The sequence below is a fragment of the Emydura macquarii genome, unplaced genomic scaffold (assembly GCF_026122565.2).
Source record: "Emydura macquarii macquarii isolate MOO-44397 ecotype Brisbane River unplaced genomic scaffold, CSIRO-AGI_Emac_v2 contig_2422, whole genome shotgun sequence".
NCBI lineage: Eukaryota > Metazoa > Chordata > Testudines > Chelidae > Emydura > Emydura macquarii.
The window spans coordinates 7,825,744-7,851,855 of record NW_027132559.1 but is presented as its reverse complement, the minus strand read 5'-3'; the positions used below and the strand labels follow the sequence as shown (position 1 = coordinate 7,851,855).

Below are 26,112 nucleotides of genomic sequence, written 5' to 3'. Positions count from 1 at the left end.
CTGTTGGACATGGAAATGCTAAAAAAATTATTTTTGAATTCTAATAATTCTATTTCTCACTCTCACTTTTGAGCACATTTGTCCGAGTACAATGCCTGTTTACTTTGGAGAAATGTTTTATAATGCCAAGAATATGGAAACAGTTACGTCTCCTTTCTTTTAGCCAACATAACTAAAGCTTGAGTCAATCCCTTATTCATTCCATCATCAAATGAGTTGCTTCACTTTTTCTGCACTACGATACCTTTCTTGAATATTATAAAGAGTGTGACATTCCTAAAAACATTAGATTTAACCACTTGATTTCCTGTATGTGGGCACCTAAGAGCCAAAACGCTGCATTTATACTGCATGGGGGAACCCAACCATTAGACAGTACATGGAGATATTGGACTTGTGGAGCCAAGTTCTGAGAGGATTGTGAGCAGTCCTGGAGAGTGACAGGAAAGTATCCCAAACCGAAAAAGGATGTTGTACATCATTCCCCCTCATATTTTGTAGTAAGCAGTGCAGTTGCTTTTTGAGGCTAAGAATTCTATTTTTCACTATCACTTTTGAGCACATTTGTCTGAGTACATGGCCTATTTACGTGGAGAAATGGAGTGTATAAAACATTATACTGGTTAGGCTAGGAATGGATTCACGGTCAGCCTGGAAGACAGGTGCTCAAATCTGCTCTCTTCTATAACTCCTGCCAGAAGTGCCAAACCTATAGGAAAGGTGGTCTGACTATAGATAATAATTGGATGAAATAGTAAATGAGAGTAAAAAGAGAACACAATTCCTTTAGGCCTAAAATATTCTGGTTCTATAAGGCCTGGAGAGCACAGCTAGCTAGGGAAAATTGCATATTCCTGGGGAATAAAAAGTTTAGCTAACGTATTGTTTAACCATTGTGAGGAGTGGGAATGACTAAGTTTCCTTGAATTAATCAAAAATTCAGTCAAGACTGGGAGCACACTGGGATTTATTTCTTCAACCTGCCTCCCCCTGGGGCATCTACAGCGTGAGTTCTCAAACTTTTTTTGCTGGGCCCCCCCCCTTGAAAACATTTCAGGCTGTGACAACCCTCCCCCCAAAAAGTGATGATGTCCCCATAGCATGATACCCTTACTTCAATACTGCTGCTGGCAGCAACACTACTTTCAGAGCTGGGTGCCTGACCAGCAGCCACTACTCTTCGGCCACCTAGCTCTGAAGGCAGCACAGGGGTAAGAGTGACAATACTGCAATCCCCCTTAATAGTCTTGCGACTCCCTTTGTGGCTGGGACCCCATTTTGAGAAACACCACATACAGACTATTCAACCACTTGGGAAATGGGGTGGTCCATCTCTCTCACAAAAGGAAAGACCTGGATATAGACTGTGGCTATTCTTTCCCTCTGGAATGGAGTCAGGTTTCACCAGATTCAGAGCAATGATATTTTGATTGTTTGCTAGTTTTTCAGTAAAAAGGCTTTCTTTTCCAGCCTCTCTTATAGACTTTTGGTGCTGTGGGTACCAGGTTTTCCAGAACTATATGTAGTCTGCACTTGGCATCTTGAATTACAGCAGTACATCATTTTCCTTTCCTCATTCTTTTTGTTTTTTCTTCTAGGACTTTGTATGCCAGGGTAAACAATCTAAAATTAACAAATTTATTGAAAAAAATCTAAAAAAAGAGATTAACATAGGATCTCATGTTTGGGAACATTTTCACTTGAAAAAAACAGAACTACTAATTACTTTACCATGGTAACATTCCTTGGCATCATGCAGAATAGCAGAAATCAGAGGCTTCAGCTAGCCAGGTTCCAATTTAGAGAACTCTTGGACTAGATGGCAAATAATGCTAATATACTGAGTTGATTTTATAAGGTTATACCTTCAATCAATGGAGGACTGTGGTCCAGAAGAGATGACTAAAAATGAAAGGGCTCACTCTGTTGAAGCTGGTGACTCAGTCTGCATTTCAAGCTCCATGAACATTCTCATCACTATTACTAGAAATACTGAAATAATTTTGTCTATGTATTTATACCACAATTGCTAACTATGGTATCTGTGTGCCTGACAAATTTTTATCAGATGGGTCAATAAATTGCCTCCCTGGAGACTTTTAATATAAAATGGATTAATTAAAAATTCTATTTCATCGATAGAAAAGAAAATAGAAATATTAATATAAAAGGTGGATGGTTTAGATTATCAAGTGCAGTCCATTAAAATAGGACAGACTGAAAAAAACAAAATAAACTTCCCCACCACTTAATGCAATTCTGACAGAAATGATTTTCAGTACTAGATAAGAAGAAACTTAATAAGAGTTCAATGACGTTTCTGAATTACATAATTTCAGACTCACTAATATTTGATAAAAAAATGTTTCTTTTTCATGTATTATAATGTTGTAGAATTCCATTGCAAAAGCCTATAACCAGTTCAGAAGGAAATGGAGGAAGTAATAGAGCATCAATGGAGTTAACAATAGCATATGCTATTCAGTGACTTACTTATGCTGGAAATACTATTTTATTTGTATTATCATAGAGACTAGGAGCTCTAGTCATGGACCCGGACCCTGTTGTGCTAGGTGTTGTACAAACACAACAAAAAGACAGTCCCTGTCCCAAAGACTTTACAAGCTAAGTATATGACAAGAGACCACAGATTATAGATAAGGGAGAACAAGGAAACGATGAGACGGTATTGTTCAGCAAGATAGGCAGTGGTCTCAGCATGCCAGCACCCTTACCATTGTCAATTTTCTTGTAAGCATCTGGGCAGAGGAGAGTTTTGAAGAAAGATAATGATTTAGTTTTGCGGATGTTTATGAGGAGTTCCTCCAAAGTGTGAGGAGCAGTATCGAAGAAAGTATGATGGTCATTATTTGAATATTTAACAAGTGGGTAGTACAGGATAGTATCATGGGTCAATTGGAAGTGGGAGTTGACCTCTTAGTACAGAATGAGAGACGATCGATAAGGTGAAGATAGGTTGTGATGGGCCTTGAAATATTTGATACAATAGTAGGAGGGAGCCAGTGGAGGGGTACAAAGAAAGTGGTGACATGGTAAAAGCAACAGACTAGGAAAATTATATTTGCAGCCATATTCTTAATTGATATGAGGGGGGCATTTGTCAAGGTAGGAGAAAAGAATAATATCAAGATGTGAGAAGATGAAAACTTGGATGAGAATTTTAGTTGTGTGGCTGGATAGTAAAGGCTGTATCTCAGAGATATTGTGCAGACAGAATTGGCCAGACTTAGACATAGTCTAGTTATGAGGCCCTACAGAGAGTTCAGAGTTGAAGATGATGCCCAGTTTATGGGCCTGAGTGATGATGGTGTTGTCTACAGCGATTGAGAAAGGAAGAAATAGAGATGTATTGGGGATGGGGAGAGATTAAGACCTCTGTTTTAGCCATGTTGAGCTTGAGCTGATGGCTAGACATTCACAAGGAGATGATAGAGAGACAGGCCAAGATTTTAATTTGGATGGAAGGAGACAGGTCTGCAGTAAAGAGGTACATTTGTGAATGGTCCACATAGAGATAGTAGTTGAATTTATGGATGATATTACTCCAGAGATAAGGTATAGAGGGAGAAAAAAGGAGTACCAAAGATGGTCCCCTGTGGAATTCCTCCAGAGTTTGAGGGGGAGGAGGAGGATTCTCTGAAGGGTAATCTGAACGAGGAATTAGAGTGGTAGGAGGGGAACCAGGAGAGGACATTGTCACAGAATTTAAGGGAGGACAAGATTTCAAGAAAAGCATGATTAATGATGACGAAGGCAATTGACAGGTCAATGAGGATGAGCTAGAGCTCCGGTTCTGAGCTTTGGTGAGGAAGAGGTCATTGTAGACTTTGAGGACAGTTTCAGTGGAATGCAAGGAGCTGAAGTCAGATTGAAGACTACCTAGGATGGAATTGGAGGAGAAAAAGTCTAGACAGCAATTATAAATAGTGTGTGTTCAATGATTTTAGAGATGAAAGGGAGGTGGGGTTGTAGCTGGAGAGTCAAGTGGGGTCAAAGGTAATTTTTTTTTTAAACTGGGAGAGATTAAAGCAAGTTTGTATTGGTGATGGGAAAGAATCAGAGGCCAGACTAGCTGTTTGGCCATAAAGGTGTTTTAGTGTAAATTCATTTTAGAAATCAGCTATGACCAAACATCATAACATATCACATAATATCATTCTGTAAGAGCAGAATTTACAGCAAAAGAGACAAAATCAAGAGCTATTAGAGTTAGAGCTGATGACCAAGTGTGATTACAGATTAAGATTAGGCTTTAGCCACAGGACTTTTGGAAGCTCAGTGATCTGTGTTGCAATGAAGGGATCTTTTTCTTTAAAGTTTTCTTAAAATTGTATGTGAATTTGATGGTCATTAAAGTAATAGTACAAGTAGGCACTATGCAGGATGCATTACGTTCTGTACATTATCTGTCCTTTACTCCCAACCTGCAACACTGTTGCTAATCAAGTCACAGCAGAATCTTCCTATTATGCTGAATCATGCCACATTGGTGTTTTTGACAACTGTCCGCTAGGGACTACAATTCTACTATCAAATTCATTTTGAAATGTTGAACCCTTAGTCAGTAGAGGCATAACGCTACAGCAATCTCTCACTGTACCTACCAGCTCCATAAAGAAGGAACTTCTTAAGAGAAATCCATTATACTTATGTATAAGTAGTATTTTTCATATTAATTGTATCTAAAATATATGCTCAAAAGATTTTTTATTTAGTCTCCTGCAATGTGCTGCTCGTAACTATATATGCATTCTGTTCTATTTCTGTTCCTTATTAACAATATACAATGTAATTAAAATGAAAAAATACCTTAATTTAATGTAGCTGTTTCTACTCTACAATTAAAAAGCGAGCAAGTTTTTGGCACACTATCATTTTAGAAAACCTGCTTTGAAAAAAATAAAAAGTTTAAAAATTCTTTTGCTTGGGCAGCAAACATTTGTACTTTCCAGTTTAAAGGTCAGGTCAGGACACCTTGAAAAATTATTCTATAAAATAACATTGAGAGATACAAACCAGGAATCTAAATTATTTCTTTAACAAATGCACTCAATTTACAAGTTTACAAAAACACTTTTGTAACAGCCAGTCCTTTAAACTCAACATGGAAACAGCAAGTCAGGCTGGGTCATTTCTATAATCATCATCAATAAAGAAAGGTTTGGCAGGCCAAATTATTCCCTCAGTAACACCCATAAAAAACCATTGTCTTTGGGGTTTGTGTGTGTGTGTGTGGGGGGGAGGGGTGTTAACTGAATATGTGTGAGTGATGAGAATTTACTAAACAATTCTGATGATACAAGAAGGAATAAAATCCAGCTCATGCTCTCTTAGCTGTGATGTTCTTCATTAACAGGATATGACACATCCTTGGTCAAGTTCTCCCTGCCTGATATTTCAGGTTGCTGTGTTTGGACCTCATTTTTTAAGCTTCCGTTGATCTGGGTAGGCTGCGACACTGTCTCTGGCCTCTCTGGCACTCTAACTCTTGGCACAAACTCTCTGAGACCTGTTCTGGAAGGAGATCAGCTACCCTCGGCCCACAAGATAAGTGCTGAACCTGCCAAGACACTCCAGTAGCTTAAGAACATCCTTTTCCAGAGTTCCACTCTTGAGGGCTCAGTTTACAGTTTACCTTTTTGGGGACATTTGATGATTGAACAAACAGGCATAGGCTTTGCAAAGGATTTCTGAAAAGAATCATTCTTTACTTTAGACAGCACAAGAGAGACACAGATCTAGGTAAAGCAATAAATATCTATGTGCCATTCCCTGCCTCAGTTACTTTACCACTCTTTTGGGAATTGGGTTAGTGTCATTCCAGTATTCCAGGTTCCATCTGCTGGGACACTCTTTGCCAGCTCATGACTTCTCCTCCAAATAAGAGAGTCTATATGACCTCTGCAGTCAGCTGCCTTCAATTTTGACTGGTCCCACAGTCAACAGAACTCATCTCCTTCATAAAGCCTGTCCCTTTTTTTCCTCTCTGTCTCTGAATCCTTCTGTGTTTTAAAAGGGCTATAGCATCACATCAGCCTCTTTATTCTCCTTTTGGGGAAGTTCCACTGCTTGTCCCCTTCCTCCCTGCAGACAAGTTAGGTCAAACTAGATCACCGAGGCTTCAGCAATCCTATTGTTCTATAGTGTTTCCATTGGAATGGGAGACATTCAGGTTAATGATTCTCCATAGTCCCTGGTCTGGGAGAGATATGACACAAGCCCTGATATCAGATGGTGGATTCCACGTGTATTGAGGCATTCAGTAATACAGCAATTTAATAAAATCAACCAGAATTCATTAGCTGTATCTAGACAGATTCTTCAAATTGTCACAGGAGTGAAAAGCAATACAACTTTTTTTAGCCACTAAAATAAGTGAATATGACTGACAACTCACAATAAGCAGTATCTTTACACAATCATCTTTCAGAATAACTGTACTTTCAGCATTTCGCTTAATTCTCCCTCTGACTTCCCAGTAGGAGGAAAGTCTGATGGAGTATTAAGTTTCCTTTTTGATCACTTCTGTCAAATACAGAAAGGATGAAATTTTCATTTTTGGCAATCATGTCAAATTTCCCATTTCAATAGTAATAAAGGTCTGAAATTCATTGGAGAAAAAAGATTAACAAATCATTTCTTATACAATGGCAGAATTCAAGGGCCAAAGTGAATCCAGCAAACACATTTGTGTATATTACCAATGTAACTGAGATAATTTCAGAGTTAGAATGAATTTATATATTTGTACAAATATGGATAAATGCCAAAGGTATTTAGATTTAGTGTAGTAGCACAGCATTTACATAAAAAGTTATCTTTTGGTTTGTGTTACTTAATATCTGATCCTAACATGATTATCCCTAAAAAGTACTGCTGTTTTGGAATATGATACTATCTGCCAGTTATGGAAAACATAAAAGTACATTTGCATCATTACCTTAATATATATACTTATTTAGAAAAGCCTAATTTAAAATCTATTTTTACTAAACTATTACAATAGTGTCCAAGATCCCCAACTAATATTTGGGGCCCCATTGGACTAAACACTGTACAAATGTAGTGAGAGGCAGTCCCTAGTTACATTATAAATAGACAAAACTTGAAAAATTGGAAAAGTCAGAAGGGAAACAGGCACAGAGAGATACAATGGCGTGCCGAAAGTCACACAGTAGGTCAGTAGTAGAGCCAGCAATAGAACCTATATCTCCTGACCCTCACTCCAGTGCCCTATCCAAAAGAGAACAGTGTTTGCTTTCCTTTTATCATCACTAAACCTTAGTATTTAAAAAAAACAACAACCCCAAATAGAGGCTTTATGAAGAACATATATTATCTTTTTGAGATGACAGTCTATTTATTCCCTCACGAGTACTTTAGCATGGATTAATCTATTATATATTTTTCTTATTCATACACACAAAACATACACTCTACACAATACAAGATATTTTTATATAAATTGTGTATACACATGCCTAGAACATGTGACAACCTGTGTTATAACCAAACTATAAAAGTCAGAGAAGTCTACTAATATTTAGGATAATAATGAAAGCCTGAATCCACTTATGGGATCTACAAAACATTACTTGAGTAGTTATAACTGTTGTTGGATTTAAAAAAAAATGTTTTTACAAATTTTTCATATTTGTAATTACAAGTTTAAATTTGTCTCCTGTAAAATTTCATTTAATTACAGAATGTATTAATATATAGCGGGAAAATGGCTTTAAAATATTAAAGCAGATTACCTCTCACAAACCAAGTTATTTTTTTTTTGTCTTTCAGATAAAAGCTCAGAAAAAGCAAGTTGTCAAAAAAAATAGAAGTGGAATTGGACAAAAAAGAAAGTAAAATTTGAGGGGTTTTTTTTAAAATGTTTTTACTATGTAATTAAATAACTTCCAACAGTTTGGTAGCAGTGTGGTTAGCATATCATGCTATTATGTGAGACTGTTACGTCATTGCTGAGAATGTGGTGCTGGAGTAGGAAGAGCACCTAATTTCTCTCACTAACAATATCCAAGTCCATGCAAGAGCAGTGCTGAAGGAAAGAAAGTTTGGCCCTCTGTGGCCAGGAGGGCTGCAACAGGGAATCCTGAAGGAAAAATGTGTAAACCAAGGGTAATGGATTAGTGAGAATTCAAGAGGACCATCAGGGAAGAATACAAACACTCTCTTTTTCAGAGCTTCGAAACATTGTTAAGCATGATTTCAGTCTTCTTTCACAAATTTACTGCTACTTACCTTGTTAAATAATTTACTGTTTGTGATTGGCGAGATTTTCAGCTGGTTTTCATTTTTGTTCCTGCCATTATGCAGATACAAATAATAAAAACAGTTTATTTGTGTGGAAGCACAAATAGGTCACTTAGATATTGAAGTACCTGATTTGTGGGTGCAAAAAGTACTATTTATAGCCATCATATATCTATATCAGACATCTATATTAGCTAAATTTAGCCTGGACAATTTTTGTGGGACAGAGTTTGAAAAATTGGTTCATTTTGTGTCTAAATTTGACTCTTTTTTTGTGTATAAATAGAAATTGCATCTCATAACACATTTCTTCTTACCGCTTATCCAAACCATGGGACCATAACCCTCTTAATAAATGATCTATTGCTATGCGATAAGCAGAGGATTGTACCTACAATAAGTATTACTAACAGGAAATAAATTAGAGAGGTCTTTTTCACAAATCAATATGTAGCAACTATCTACTGTAAGAAAGAGCCTAGAAAAAATGTTGAATGAATAAATATTATATTTTAAAATGTCCTTAACTATGCGTCATTAGTGACTGGCATCACATATGTTGAAATTTTTTTCTAGGAAAAGTATGTTAAGATGCTCTCTTGAAACAGTGGACTCAGATGACTTCCTGTCAAAAGAAAATCTGGGTATGTATAAACTGTTGTTTAGTTACAAGTCACCAGTTACTTTATATAATATTTACATACATTTAGCATATTAATACATTTATCATATTAATATTAATACATTTATATTTATATATTTAGCATATTATTATTAATATGGTAAATATAAATACATTTAACATACTAATATATTTAAGGTATTGATTCTCTTGTGTGTTGAAAAGATTGTCTTTGATGAACAAATAACAGTTTAGCACACAAGCCACATGTATAAACATAAAGAACAAAAAACAAACCCCAATCCATCTGCTGCTGCAACATTAAATTCTCCTTAGAGTCATTGTGCATGTATACATTCCACTGCAGGTATGTATGCCCAATGCACTCTACTCAGAGCAGTAGTAGTGGGTGGCACATGCACCCCTGCCATCCTTGTGCTCCAAGATGAGGATATGAAAGAGGTATGGCTGCTGCCTCTTTCTGTTCCTGTTTACTGTCCACATGCAGAAGGGCTCCCTGTTAATCTGGAGCTTCGATTTTCTTTACTTGCTATATTTTAAAAATATATTGTACATATTTTTCATAGTTTTAGTGTTGTAGGTTAGTTAGAATTAGTTAGATAGTTCACTCTTCATGTGATAGGTATTTCTTACCATGCAGAGATCCCCAGGATTTAAACAGTGTGCCACTTGCAGGGCAGTAATATCTAAGAGTGATAGGTACTCAAGATGTCTTGGAAGAGGGACATGTTAGGGACAAATGTCCATATGTACTTCTTTCCCAGCAAGGACAGAAGAAATTGAGAGAATTTCATTTCAATATGCATTTACTTGTGAAGTCAATGCATCCCTCTTCAGAGCCTGACCCTGACTACGAGAGAAGGGAGAATTCTTCTACGAGGAGTGCACCTCTGGTTGCTCTGGCCCCAAAAACAAAATCTGGACAAAAGAGATCTTCTCTTGCAGCCTCCTCAAAGCAGAGGAAGTTTCCTTCACTATCTGAGGCTGATAGACCATATAGGTCTCATACTTTGTGACACAGATGGGACAAATCATCTAAAAGTCCTTCGTTAATGAGTTGAAGTCTGGTCATAAACACCAATGTTCATTGGTATTATCCAACATGGCACTGGCAACTCTGGTGGGGCCATCAAGACAGGTACCTTCATCATCTCTGTCAACAGTTACTTCTACTCCAGCACTATCAGGTGCTGTCTGTGGAGCACTTTCCATCAATTACAATAGCATTGATGCCACAAGCATTCTTTGCAACAAAAGGCTTATTGTGCCTTTTTGTGCCCAATTCACTGTCTGGTATCAATGGCAGCAATTTCATCCACATCAGCACTGTACACACTGTCTACCTTGTTTGCCTGTAATGCTTGCCCTGCTGATGCAATCCATATAGGAGTCAGCATTTCATCCTCTGCTGCAGGCTCCACATTGACCAATAGAGCTTGCTTTGACACTGATAGTACTGCTGGTACATCACCAAAGCTGAAGCCTCTGCTGACACTCACTGGAGCAGCTCCTCCATTTCTTGAAGAGAGCCACATCATCTTCTCCTCATATTTGAAGCATGACCAACCTAGTTCTCCTGCAAGGACTTTTAGGTCATCTTACAGATCAAATTCTAGGGATACTGCTCAGACCTGTGGCATGAAACAGGAACACTACTCTTATAGGGATAGTCCAGTTTGGTGTCCAGTTCAGAGATTGAATTACCCTCTCTGGCTGTACTGGGCACCCTGAACTGCTCCCAGAGCTTCTAGATCCCAGGCTGCAACGTGATCCAGAAGAAAGTCTGCATCTCAAGCACCTATTCCTGTTAGGGAAGACCCCCTTCTGTCTGTCAGCCACCCCAACATTGGGACCAACTGATAAAGAAGAACACAGGGAGGAACCTACAGATCTACCTCCTCATGTTTCTTCCCCCTGATGAGGTTGTAATACCAGAATCTTCCTCACTGCCTCCAGAAAACATTTAAGGTTTTTTACGGTCTCATGAGGAGGGTGGCCACATCTCTATACTCCTCTATCCCCATACTCCTTGCATTTGTATACAGGTGTGACCCATCTGTACCTTGGGTAGACCACCTGATAATGCCAAGGTCAGGGCAGGCTGCAAAAGGAGAGCAGATTCTCCCCACACTGGTGGGTAGCACTTGTGCTAGACTTCCTAACAAGCCACAAACAGAGCTTCTGATGCCCCACATTGGTTATCAAGAAGCTAAAACAAAATGTACAGAGCCCCCTTTACTACCTTTCTGTCTCAGGCTCCCAATGAGCCACTAGGTTCAGTAAAGAGATACGTTATTTAAAACTCTATGCCCTTTACCAGAAAGGTTCTCCTGATCCCCAAAGGGTCAGCCACATTACCAGATCAATATAAGTTTGGATCTTACCCAATATACCACGCTGCCAGCCAATCCTTTATTAGCTAAAATTAAAGGTTTATTATAAAAGGAAAGAAACTATAAGACAAATGTTAAATGATTAAAGCAATCAGATACATACACATGATTGGAAAGTCCATATATATCAGGTTTTCATTAGAATTGTGGAGTCTGCAAGCTTGTTTGGTCCCTCTGGTGTACATCTAGTACCTGGATGGATCTCAGTTCTTTGTTTCACAGCTTCAGTTGTAGATGAGTTGATCCGGAGGTAGGGAAGCAGGCATGATGACTGAAGAGAGACTAAAGACAATATGGATATGATGCAGCTGACTTTTATGTCTCTTTGCCATTCTGCTTGTGGAAATTTACAGAAATAAGATGGAGTCCAGGGTCACATGAGTAAGTCACCTGGTGACTCATAAAGTGTAGCCCTTGGATTCTTTCCCTGGGCTTATTGTATCTTTGTATTCCCTTAATGGGCCATTATGCTGCTGCCATCTTGTCTGCGTTATCACCCAGAAATACAGCACAAGTTGAAATACAGATTCATCAAATATATCCATAACTTCCAATACAAATATGACACATACATATAAACAATATAATCATATTTAGCAAATTGTAACCTTTCTAATGGTACCTAACATGGAATATCTCATATAAATTATTGCAATTTTGAGATATTGATGTTAAATAATATCATAACTGGTCCCCCTAATCCAGACACTGTCACAACAGGAAACAAAGATATTTTGCAGATTTCCCTGTTGCTTTTCTTTTTGCCTTTTAAACACAGTTGTTATTTTTAGACCCTTTTCCAGAAATTAGCCCCTTCTCCTTGTCTTTGTTACTTGAGTCTAGGTGTGCATTGGTCGGATTTTTGTCACCCTCCCCCATAGAACCTAGTTTAAAGCTCTCCTCATCAGATTAGCCAAATGATGTCCACAGATGCTCTTCCCAATGTTTGATAGATGGAGCCCATCCCAGCACAGTAATGCTTTTTCCTGGAACATTATCTCGTTGTCGAAGAAGCCAAAGCCCTCTCACCGACACCACTTGTGTAGCCACACGTTTACTTCCATGATTTGATGATCCCTGCCTGGGTCTTTTTCTTAAACAGGGAGGATGGATGAGAATACCACTTGTTCCCCAAACTCTTTTATCCTTCTTCCCAGAGCCACATAGTCTGCAGTGATTCACTCAAGGTCATTCTTGCCTGTACTGGTGGTGTCCATGTGGCTAAGTATGAAGGGGTAGCAGTCCAAGGGCTTGATGAATCTCAGTAGACTCTCAGTCACATCCTGAATTCTAGATCCAGGCAAGTAGCACACTTCTCGGGATTCCCAGTCTGGATGGAGGACTCTGTCTCCCTTAGGAGGAAATCCCCAACCACCACCACCTTTTTCCTCTTGGGAGTGGTGGTTGTGGAACCCCCATCCCTAGGATAATGCATCCTATGCTTCAGGTCAATGGGTATTCTTATGGTCCCTTCCCTCAGATGACTTTTCAAAGGCATTCTCAGCAATAATATCTGTGCAGAGAGCCTAAAGTGGTTGCTTACCTCTATCTGCATTGGGGATATATTGGTTCTCCTCCTCCTCCTCCTCCTCCTCCTTCTGGAGGACACATGCTGCCAATTTTCTTCCTTGTTCTTCAGTCTTCCCTGCACTGCCCTCTCCGATTCTTTGGCATGCTGTGCCCAAAGTACCAAATCCTGACTTCAATGCAGGTAGTCTTCATTTTCTCTGACGCAGTGCAGGGTTGTTACTTGGGTCTCTAGTCTTTTAAGCTTTTCTTTTAGTATGGAGAACAGCTTGCGTTTCATACAGACAAAGTCACTTCTATCCTCCAGGAGAAAGACACACATGGCACATCCCATACAGACAGCCGATCCCTCACTATCCATTCTTCCTACCTTATACAGACTTTCTTCAAAACTTTGTTCAGACTTTGTACAGACTTTTCGTATTTCAACAAAGTCTGTACAAGGTAGGAAATATGGATAGTGAGGGATACCTTTGTAGAGACAAAGCTGATCCCTCACTATCCATATTTCCTATCTTGTAATGTATGAAGAGCCTCTTCAGATGATGTATTTACTGGTCACAAAAACCAGAAAGACAAAAACCCTGTGTGGGCTCTTCCCCTAGGCAAACTCCCTCTATTTGCTTCTCTGTTTACTGCTCACAGCATTCGCAGCTGGCTACCTTTTATTATAAAGCTGCTGGCTCGAAGCAGTTGCCCCATCTACTGTATGCAATCCCTCCAATTTCACTAATTGTGAGGATATTCAGGCAGCTGAAAAGAGACAAAGCAACCATGATGCTCACAGCCCTGCCTGGATAAGGCAGTATTCATACACTGACCAACATCAACTCTAAATTTGATCACCTGTAGCTCTACCTGTGGTTGAGGATCTCTTAACTTAGAATCCAGTGCAAGTCTCTGCACTCCAACCTGCAATTTCTCCATTTCGTGGCTTCATCTCTAGCTGATCAATGCTGAAAAAGTCGGCTCTCAAGAAGTCCAGGCCATTTTGGTTAACAGCAGAGACACTTGCATGGCAAAATGAAAAAGATTTTTGGTCTGGACTGATCAATTATCGTCATGTCAAAGAAAGATCAGACACATAGTAGACCACTTATTTTATTTAAAATCTTCTGGTTTCTAGATTAGTTCAGTGACAGTACATTTAGCAGACATTTCAGTATTACACCTACCTCTGGAAGGATTTTCAATCTTTTCTCCTCCTCTGGTAACTTAATTTTGAAAGGCATTTGTACATGTTTATCCATTTGTGTCTGATCTGGTTCTACCATGGGATATTAATTTAGTATTGTCATGTTTAATGGATTCCCCTTTGAACCTTTGGCAACAGTAATGGTAAGGATCTTACTATTACTAGCTATGAAAATAGTGTTTTTGGTAGCAATTACTTTTGCGAGTCTGACAGTTTCATGCATTACTAGTAGACCCTCCTTTCATGATATTCCACCAGGACAAAGTCTTTCTCAGGTTGCACCCTAAGTTTATACCAAAGCTTGTTTGGCATTTCACCTCAATCAAACCATGGATCTTCTGGTGTTGTTTCGAAGCCTCACTCTAATAAAGCTGAGGAGAGGCTTCAGACCTTGGATGTCTAGAGAGCTTTATTCTTTTACCTAGACATACGAAAACTTTGAGGACGACTCCTAGACTTTTTGTAGCCTGGGCTGAAAGGATTAAAGGCAACCTCTTACAGTTCAGTATATATCCCACTGGATTTCTGACTATATCTAGCTTTGTTATGATCTAGCTAAAGTGTCTCATCCTCTGTGGATAACAGCTCTTTCCACTAGGATTCATTTCAATTCATCAGCCTTTTTGAACAATATACCTATAGTAGACATTTGCAAATCAGCAACATGGCCATCTGTATCTACCTTCTCCAGACATCATACTTTTACCCAAGCTTCCTGAGCTGATGTGAACTTTGGTGAGATGGTGCTGCAAACTCTCTTCAAATAATCAGAGTCCCACCATCCTCAAGGTAATTACTGCTGAGTCACTTACAGTGGAACGTGTATGTGCACAACTACTCAAAGGAGAAAAAATGGTTACATGCGTGCACAGTTAACTATTGTTCTTCAAGATATGTTGTGCACATATACATTCCATGATTCTTCCACCTTCCCCACTACTTTGTCTTTTTTTGGGTGGTGATATGAAGGAATGGGGAGGGAGGCAGGGTCACAGCCTTTTTATACTCTCAGCTCCAGGCACAAGGATGGCAGGGGCACATATGCCACCCATTGATAAGGCTGGCAAAAGTCTCCAACTTGAGTGCATTGGACACACATACACCTACACTGGAATGTGTATATGTATATGTTCACCACACATCTCAAAGAACAGTAGTTACTATACACATAAATAACTTTTTTATTATTATTTTAATAAATTTAATACAATGCAATTACAAAAGCAAGTAAAGATCATAATAGTTAGCATCTACATCTGAATGCTTTGATGCAATGACATATTCAGCGTGATATAGAAATCCTGTGGCAGAACGGGACAGAACCTATTCTCCTGGGTCCCAGTCAGTGTCTCATAGCATCTGATCATATAATTAAAGACTATCTTTCATCTGTGTTTTTCACAGTGCTTTGTTGAGATGGCTGTGCAAAAGTTGCTCCATTTATCAGAGAGAATAACCAAATACATAAATGTAGCCTAATCTATTTGAGAGACAATGTGGCTAAATTAATGAGACTTGGATCTACCATAGCCGAGACCTGAGTCTTATTCCCAGCTCTGTCAGAAATTATCTGTCGGAAATGATCATGTGCAGCCTCTCAGATTATCCGTTAACTCATCTAACCTCTTAAGGTAATGACCTAAGTGAATAGGGGCTGTGAAGGACACAATTTTTAACAAAGATCAGTGGAAGTAGTGAGACTTGAAATCATCATGGCCTGGTTCCCAGCCAAGTCAGTACACTTTCACCTAAGCCAAGAAGTATTTTGTCTGTGTCTTGTCCTGAGCTTTGGCTTTGTGCATTTCTTGTGTAGGAGGACAAAGGAAAAAGAAACTGAAAGCAAAGGGCTATAATAGAATGTGTTAGATAACCTGAACGATAGGAGTTGCAGCTAGGGCTGGGTAAATTTTTTCAGACTAATAGTTTATTTGACCAAAAAAATGCAATTTTGGTTGACTCAAAACTATTCACAAATTTGACATGAATTTACTAAATAGTTTCAGTAAAAATTTTTTTGGTGGTGGTAGCAGTGGTCGAATCCTTATAACTTTTAGTCTAGTGCTTAGGGCATTCACCTGGGATGTCGGAGACTCAGGTTCAATTCCCCACTCTGCCTTATATGGAGAAGAGCTTGTCTCTTTCATCAACAGAAACTGATCCAATAAAATATATTACCACACCTACCTTCTCTATCTCTCATATCCTGGGACCAACATGGCTACAACACTGCTATATATAAGTAATGGAAGACTTTCCATGAAAAGATATTTGTATGGTTTGTTATGCTGGTACTGTTGTGCAAACATCCATGCAGGCTTTACTGCACCTTTTGACCAGAAAAGTTGATCCAATTATTGATTTAGTAATTTCTGAGAGTACTATGTAATAAGTTTACTTGAGAAGGTCTTCTTTTGGCAACTTCTAAAGCCTCAGTAAGATGAGATGAAATAGTCCTACCTAGAAATTACATGGGTTCAATTAACCTCCAACCTGAAGGTTGCACTTAATACTTTATTAGAAAAACAGAATGTCTTTATAATCTTATCAAAGCTGTTTACAGAATGTCTTGCTTTAGAACAGCTTCCTGTATTGTTTTTTCTTCCAGCTTCTCTTTAAAAATAATTACATTAAATAAAATGCTTTCTAATATTTTTCCCTAAAACCTACAATGTTGAAACAAACAAAAATGCATTGCGTCAAATATTGTTAATTTGAATTTACCTAATTTCATATCAACATTCACAATGAAAAAAACATTTTTGTTACACACTGGAAAGAAACAAGGCTGATCAAGAGGGACTTTTCTCATGAGCTTTCTCATGGAAGAATTGTGTTCTGTCCATTTATGGAAATGTGGGAGATAACCTCATCTGGCCTTCTGCCCCCATGTTCCTGCTGCCTTTGGAAAGGGCTGCTTGCAGCTGCCACCACCTATCTATGTAGAAAGGAGAAGAAAGGCCACCTGTCTCCAAAAAGCTCTGCTGAAGCAGAGCCTGCTGACATTGTGAATCTTGTTGCATTATGTATCTTCTTTAACAGATTTTCTATCCAGAAATCTCAAAAGGAATATTTTTAAAAGTAAGTTAAAAAGTTAATTTTTATTTTTGCTTTTAATTTTTTTCAGGCACCTGGCATTGGCCACTGTTGGAAAACAGGTTACTGGGCTAGATGGAGCATTGGTCTGACCCAGTATGGCTGTTCTTATGTTCTTAAATTTCTGTCCATATAAGATATACTGTATATCTGGTATAACAGTGGTGTACAAATTGCAAGAATTTTGCCTGCCAAGATAACTCTCTTAATATTCTTCATTTAATCTTGAGAGTTATGTTTATTTCAATCATCAAAGACCAAAAGATGAATTAATGAAGCCAATCTGAAGCCAATAAAGTTACTCTTGATTTACACCAGTATCAGTGATAGCAGAATTTAGCTCCATAAGGTTTTACCACATGAAACCCATTTTCTTTTCCATGTTTGGAGTAATTATTTTTCCCTACAGACTTTCTGTATCTCACCTGCTTTTCTAATTAACCTAATAATAATATTGCATTAATATATATCTGTATTTTAGCTAAATTAATAATTTTGTTGTTTTATTAGTTGTCTCTGAGACAGAAGTTATATTAAAAGATCTAGAACAAATTCTCAAGCATGTTGCAGACCCTTTTAAAACAGCTTGTGGATTGTATGGAAATGAAGAGGGAAAAGATACAGGAGAAAAGGTATGAATGATACATGGTTTTGCTGCTAATAGTTACTGGAAACATTTTAAATTTTAGTAGAATTTATGTTAGTGCTTAAGAAAGACACCTTGAAATATTTGTATTGAGTACATAATGTACTTCTGAAAACAATGTATACGGCCCACTTCTTGAATGCTATATATGGAATAACTAATTATAAAAATGACATAGAATAAAATTGTTAAAAGAGCAAATTTAATACAAACCATTTTCACCATATCCTACATTTAAATAGAAGATATGTGAAATTAATATTCATGGCTGAAATCCCAGACTCAGGGAGAGGCGTCCATGGATATCCCTATTATTAATTATACTGCAGATATCTGCATGTGGGCAGACAAGCAGATCTTATTTGAAATACTCCTTTAGCTATATTTCAAATTTGGGTGTTGTATATCTAGGTAGGAGATGGCCTCTAGAGATCCACATTCTTCCTGCACATGGTCCAGGATCATCAAACAGCTAATCTTGTGTCTGCAGCATACTTAATAAGTTACCTTCTTTATTCAAGGTCCCATTTAACTAATGTTTACTTTATTTCTCCTCTACTTAAGTGTACAGAAAAAAAGCACTGTATCAGATCATCTTTGAGTGATTGTACATGTATTCAATTATTGGTGCACATGCACCCATGTGGGACTGCAGTCTTTTTAAATAGCAGTGTCTTTTGGGGCCATGCCTCGACCCTCCAGTGCTTTATATCTGAGGTCATAAAGGGTGAGTTCATAAAGCTATCTTCAGTTCCTTCTTACTGCCTAGGTCTGCAAGATGGAACACTTGCAGTATCTATGTCTTTGTGCAATGTGCAACTGATTTTCTCTAGTTAGTTCTTAATTAGTGCTCTAGCTATAGTTGGTGTAATTTTAGCCCACTGACAAAAGAGAAAAAAGAAAAAAAAGAAACTCCTTATCTTAAGGGCATGCTTTGGAACCAAACCTTGCCCCAGACATGGTGGAGTCAAAGTCCCCTGGATTCAAGACCTATCCCTCTTGGAAGGCAGTTGTTTCTATCAATGATGGATCCCTTAAATGCCTCTTCTGCCTTGAGGAAGTACCTATATCATGCACGTTTCTATATGTGCTCCTTTTCCAAAAGAACCCAAAAACAAGGGAATTCCATCTGAAGCATTTCCTCTTAGAGAAGTCCATGATGGTCTTGTTGTCTCCTGAAAGAGAGAAGACCATCTTACTGGATCATACCAGCTCTGTGAGTGCTCCAGTAAGTCGAGTGTTTACCCCGGGCACCAGATATCATTTGGCATTGTGGAAGTCCCATTCCTCTATTGTGGAGTCAGGCAGAACTTCCCTACTCTCCTCCACTCAACACTCTGAAGAGAGAGAGCTTACTGGTGACCACAGATACAGATCTTCCTCTCTGGCGCTGAGCAGATCCACTTTAAGAGGAAGTTCAAGGCTCCAATTGGATAGTGCTGATGCTTTGACACTGAAGTGTCACTAAATTATCTTAGTGCAGCTTGGGGAAACTACTTGCATGCCTGATACTGATAAACAAGAATCAAAGCATCTAGCACCAAAGCAACTGGAACTGAAATTTTCAATGGTAGAGCTTCCCATGCCAGCACCAAAGAATCCAGTGCAACCTAAGCTGTCAGTCCTGTTACCAAGCCCTTGGCACCGGCAATGGAGCACCAAGCACTGCATTTTATGGTACCAACCTCGCTTCTCAAGATGGAGGGAATACCACCCTCTCTTTTTGTGGTACCCATGACATTTGTAGTACCAGATACCTAATGGTACCTAATTAATCAGACTTACCTAGGTGTTTCTGGCCTCCTAGAAGAAACTACTCATTCAGACATTGATCCCAGCCCTGCTACTGATACAGAAATTTCCAGGACCCCCATGAACTCTTGAAAGATAGTCTCTACCAATGTAAGATGTATACCCCCTTCTCCTCCACTTTGGTGGGGCTGGATGGGATGTCGATTCCCTACGAACCAAGTTTCACAGATAGAGAATCCAATGAGCACACTTACTGAAGAGGGCACAGAGACACTCAAGAAAAGCATTCCTGGTATCCTCTTATGGCACTACTGTACCAGCACAGGAGCAACTAGCTACAAAGATTTTATTACAAGCTGCCCTCAATGTGTCTATGATACCACAAGTTGTTGTATGGTAACCTCAATAATGATGCACAGGACCTCCTGGTTGCAGTCCTTGGAAATACTGACATAGGTCCAAACAAGCATCTTCCCTTTGAGGGTTGCAGCCTTTTCAACAGGAACAGACAAAGCCTTGCACAAGTTAAAGGGCTTGAGAGCCACCTTACACTACTGGGCAGGCACATGCTGGCTCTCAGAAGGAAACAGCATCAGCTTCAGAAATGACAGACACAAGCTTCCCCATGATATTATGGTAACACAGATCATCTAAGCCACAGAGGAAGAGGCAGAACTTTCAGAGATGAAGGCCCTCTGCCCCTTCCTCTTCCACCACACATCCTGCATACATGATGTGCCAGCAGATTTGATGGTACAGTTGAGAGTCTCTTAGAACATATAGTTTCCCCTTCTCTCTCCCCACACTCTTTTGGAACCACTATTTTCTTATAGGGAGACCTTGAACCAGAAAACCTCAGACCAATGGGTCCTGGAAACAGTGGACAAAGGGTACTCCATTCAGTTCTAATCCCTCTCTACAGACACACACCCTTCCTTCCCTATCCTTCTTCAGGGTTCCATTTAATGAAATATTGCTAAGAAAGGAAGTGGACTTCCTTCTGAACTTAAGGCAGTGGAAGAAGTGCCTGTAGAATTCCAAGACAAGAGATTATATTCTCATTATTTCCTAGTCCTGAAGAAGAAAAGGGGAGGTGCTATGTTCTGGATCTCTGATGACTCAACAAATTTATCCATTGTTTCAAGTTCAGGATGGTGACTCTAATATCTATAATTCCTATCTTAGATTCTTAAGATTGGTTCACAGCTTTCAACTTAAAAGACATCTACTTCCATATTACTATTCACCCATCTCATAGGAAACACCTCAGGTTACTTAAAGGAAAAATCTCATTGCCAGCAGAGAGTGCTCTCCTTTGGTGTCTCCATGGCTCCGAGGATTTTCACCAATTACCTAGGAGTTGTGGCAGCACACCTGAGAAGACAAGAGATTCAAGTCTACCCATATTTAGATGATTGGCTAATTTGAGGGCAGTCCTCTCAATAGGTAAACAGCTCAGTCCAAGTAACCCTGGAAGTGGCCTGTTTTAGGCCTCAGACTTAACAGAGGAAAGTCCACTCTTAGTCCTACTCAAAGTATCAAGTTGATAGGGGAAATACTGGACTTCACAGTGGCAAAGGCCTACCTACCACAGGATAGGTTTCTCACCATTCTAAGACTCGTTGATCAATTTCAGGCCCACTCAAAGACATCACTCAGGACATGCCTCAGGCTCCTGGGACACATTGTCTCCTGTGTTCATATGGCATAATTTGTGAGACTTCACCTGTGCTCCATGCAAGAGTAGTTGAGATCAGTGTATCTCCCCAGCAGACACCACATACACATTGATCACAATTCCTCAGGAAGTTCTTTCCTCATTAGATTGGTGGAAGGACACTCTAGACATGTACAGCAGAGTGCCATTCTCACCGCCTCTTCCCACTGCATGCACAGCATGCACAACAATCTGTCCTGTCTGTCCTGTACTCTGGTGATGGACAGTGCAACAAGTGAGGCAGAGCATGCTAATTGCCCCATTGCCATGAAGCAATCCATCACACAAGTGGCTTTACAAAATACACTAGGAGATCAGCGGACAATACTCAAACAGTCACAGATTCATCAAGAATTCTGTTCTACAAGACATCTTCCACAAATGGGGATGCCCAAGAATAGACCTGTTGCTGCAGTCCAGAACAAGAAGTGTTAGAGATTTGGCTCCAGAATAGTAGCCAGTCCAGGCTCTCTGTCAGATGATTTCCTGACTTCATGGACACAGACTCATGTATGCCTACCATCCCATTACTTTGAGACTGAGGACACTGAGAAGGCTCAGACAAGGACACAGCACTAGTGAGGATGATATCCCCAGCATGGTCCAAGCAATTTTGGTATTCGAATCTGATGAACTTGTCAACACAGCTTCCAATCATGCTTCCGATTCACCGGACGTCCTAATGCAGACAAAGGGCCAAACCCTGCATGTAGACACTACATCCCTCCATTTCACAGCCTGAATGCTGGCTGACAACCACAGACAGATCCTGCTCCATTGTAAACCGGAACATCTTAGTTTGCAGTAGAAAAGACTCAACTTGGATGATGTGATTAAATGGAAAAGGTTCTTTGAGTTATGCAAAATCATTGACCATCTTTGAAGTTCACAGTAGCCTCCATTCTAGATTATGTGCTAGCCCATAAACATTCAGGTCTTTCCTTCAGGTCCATAAGAGTATATCTGGCAGATATCATCCTCCCACTGAAGACTACACAATCTTGTCACATGCAACAGTGGCCAGATTTCTCATTCATGTCTTCATTCTCTGCCTCCTTGGGACTTCAGCATTATTTTAACAGGATTGATGGAACTTCCCTTTGAAGCTTTAACAACCTGCTCCTTTACACCACCTGTTCATGAAGATTGCCTTCTTAGAGGCTATAACCTCAGACTGTAAGATAGGAGAGATCTAAGCCCCTATGGAAGGATCATTCTATATGGTATTCCACGAGAGCAAAGTGACATAGAGACCTCATTTGAAATTCTTACCTAAGGTGGTCTCTGACTTTCATCTCAACTTGTCAGTCTTCTTTCCCAGACATCATACTACTCAACGGAAAGCCAAAGTTCACACTTTAGTGTAGGTAGCCCTGGCCTGACATGAGTAATTAAACATATGGAGGGAGGCCTCCTTCTTTGGAAGATAGTATTAGGGAGCTAAATGAATCAACAGGCTGAAAACAGGACATTTGTGCTAAATAAGATAAGTAAATAGATAAATAGGCTAAAAAGACAATGTCTGAGCCATCTAACGTAAGAGGGAGAACACGCAGGGAATCATTTACTGCAAATAAGATAATGGACAAGATAAGTTATCAATGCAGAGATAAGTTAAGGAGTATATTGTGTGTGAATCATGTGTAGACATAGCATGCTGCACAGGGATTGGTTCCTGCAAAGTAACCAAGTCAAACCAAAAATGTGTGATGTAGTGTATAGTAAATGCAATGAGATGTGTAATGTATATAAAGGGAGAGGGTTTCTGTTTAATTTTGGAGCTTTGATGTACCCTGCATCCACCCCTCTGCATTTGAGTCTGATCAATTCAGTGTAGCATTGCTGTAGGCCATGTGAATATACCTGCTTGATGAAGTCTGGAGTTGAACTGAATTCTTGGGAGGCTGAGTAGAAAGAGTTCTTGGAGGGAATCTCAACACTTAGCTGTTGTCAGGTTTCTTGGCAGCCTCTGCAATTTCTCTTGGGGTGTTCCAGTTTCAGAGATTTGTAAAGCAGCTGCATGGAGTTCAATTCACACCTTCATTTGTCATGACTTTTTGATAGAGGTCTCCAGATTTGATGCCTGCTTTGGCAGAGCTGTACTACAATCATTGTTTCAGTTGACTCCAACTATGGAACCTGAATTACTGAATTGTGACTCACCAAAAGTGGAATACATGTGGACAATCACTTGAAGAAGAAAGAATAGTAACTGTGGTTCTTCAAGATGTTTTGTCCATGTATATTCCATCATGCACCTTCTTTCCCTGCTACTGTGGAGTCCTTGTCAATATGTTTTGGCAAAGGAACTGGAGTGGTTGTATTCATCTCACCCTTTATGCTCTCAGCTATGAAGTCCTAAAGGGCATGTAAAGCACCCATTTAAAAAGATTCTGATCTCATTCAGAGGAGGTGCATGCACTCCAGAAGTGGAATACATGTGGACAGCACATCTTGAAGAACCACAGTTATTGTCAGGTAGGTAACCACTCTGGGGATAATCCAAAATAATATACACCAATGGGAAACCTGGCTGATTATACCATGGTAGTATTTTTAAGGAAGCATTTGCTGAATACCTTATCATGTAATTCTAGCTACTGTCCAGTAAATCTAATTTAATTTCTTACTTAAATAATGGAAGAGATGTCTAACAGAAAAATCTGAATGCAGCTAAAGGATAACAGAACTATGTGCAATTATGAAGATTTATGAAGAAAAACCAAACACACTTGATAACTTTTTTATCAAATTACAGAATCAGTGGTAAAAGAGAATTGATTCCATGTAAGATATCTGAGCGCTAGTTAAAACATTAGACAGTGTTCCTTATAAAATCTTACTTGAAAAATTAATCCAAATTGGATTGAACATGAGCACTTTCACATGAACTGAAAACTCTCTCAGGGATTGTAAATAAAGAGGAATGATAAACTTCATAGGCTCCATATCTATTGGGCTTCTAAAGTATAGAGCCAAAAGAGACAAGGAAGAATGGTGGTCTGTTGGCAAACTGATGAAATCACTTATCACCTTATAGTTCCAATGGCAGTTACATGCTTACCTATCAGTAATGCAGACCAGAGTTGAAAGGCAAATGTAATGTCTGACATAGAGAAGTGGTGTTTTCCAAGGTATTTATCCTATTGGATTGCCACTCTTGTGCCTGTGCTTCCAACTTATGACCAGGAAGGAAGTTTCCAAATATTTGAGCTGTTAAGAATTCATAATGAGTCTTAATGTCTTTCAAAGTGTCTTACTCAGTCATAATACAGCTCATTTCTGATTGTTCTTGGAAACATAACTTCTTGCACTTCAATAGGCAAGCGGCAGGCACCACAGATTTGGCTGACTTAATGTACCTTCACTACACACATACACATCATACATCATTTGAAAGCATATTATGTCTACCTTAAGATGTGGAACTATCAAGTGATGCCATTACCATAGAAATGGGGATAAACAATGACACCATCAACACATTAAGATGACTGCTTTAAAAAAATTGTATTTGTTTTTGTTTCATGACTATGTATTATTTCAAGACATAAAATCAGATTTCTTTGTGACTTCAAAGTGTCTTAACAATCTAAAGGGTAAAACAAAATCTAAAAATAAATTTGTTCAAGTATAATTGAAATATAATCGAGCTAGTGATATTTCTAGTCAACATCGTTATTATCTTGTTCATCATTATGATCTCTGTCAAGGGTGCAGGGGTTCATTGCTAGAGCATATACACAGTGGTCGTTGCCTTAGCATGTACATAGTGCTGTGCATGTAATATTGTTCTGACTGCAGACACAGTTGTTTGTACAGTGACCCTGACTGGTACAGACACAGATAAGGTCTTGTAGAAGCTCAGATGCCATTGGGCCCTTGAAGAACACAGGAAGTAGTTAATCATCCACATTTTTTCATTCATGTTGCAATGTTCATCCAATTTATCTGGTTTTCCTATGTGTGAAAACATCCAAATGCTCTTTTGACATACTCCTCAAAATTGTCCTCACAGTAGCAGTTTGACCAGTGACTTGTCCTTTTTGATGGCTAGATTGAGCCACAAGCAATTTAGGTTTCTTTTCTTTCTCGCTTTGGTCAAACAGCACTGCTACCAACTTCCTTTCTGCAGAAATTGCAGTTGTCCATGAGTCTCTCCCAATTTGGCAGGATCTCTGAAGTGGTAATCTCCCTTTGTTTTGACAATATTAAACATAGATTTTTTCCCCAATACTAAATAGGGATGATACAGAATCCCATCCTGTTAATATGTGTACAGCAAGATGTATGTTGCAAAAGTCAGGAGTGAATGCATCACAAATTGCATGCACAGGTATGAAGCGACACCTGTCAGTTGTGCTGATAATGGTGCCTGTTTCGATCCACGTGTTATGTATTTGTGTGTTCCATTTTTGGAAAATAGTGACAAGCAAGAACCAAACCATCTGTTTCAGGTGACCTAATTATTATGGTTACTTGGACAACAAGAGACCTAAAAGCCATATTGGCACATACAGAAGACCAAAGCATCTTTGTGTCCACTTCCTAGTGAGTACTCTGTAAGTCTTGGACTTCTTCAACACCTCTACTAGTAATGGACTTTGCTGCTTCACCACTGGAAAAGACTCCAGTTACAAGGTATGTTTGTATTGGGTGTATTCCTACACTCTTGGGTGCATTTTGAACAATATATTCACAAAGGAATTTTATAAATGACTGCTTGTTGGATGCCACATTTAGAAACTTTTTCCATGGAGTCACTGGGCATCCACCAATCGTGGTATTTCTTGCATCCAACCTTTTAGATGGTATCCATCACTGTCTTTCTGCAGTTTATTGTTGTCATATCTGTGAAAG

General features: G+C 39.1%; 1 protein-coding gene across 1 annotated transcript in view; it reads left to right on the top strand.

The window, feature by feature from the left end:
- Positions 1–26,112, top strand: part of ZCWPW2 (zinc finger CW-type and PWWP domain containing 2) — a 104,925-nt gene that overhangs the window by 55,077 nt on the left and 23,736 nt on the right. Inside the window, exons 6-8 of the mRNA XM_067561875.1 lie at positions 7,816–7,877; positions 8,863–8,930; positions 17,648–17,769. Coding sequence (XP_067417976.1) covers positions 7,816–7,877; positions 8,863–8,930; positions 17,648–17,769 — 252 coding nt within the window. The remainder of the gene's footprint in view (positions 1–7,815; positions 7,878–8,862; positions 8,931–17,647; positions 17,770–26,112) is intronic.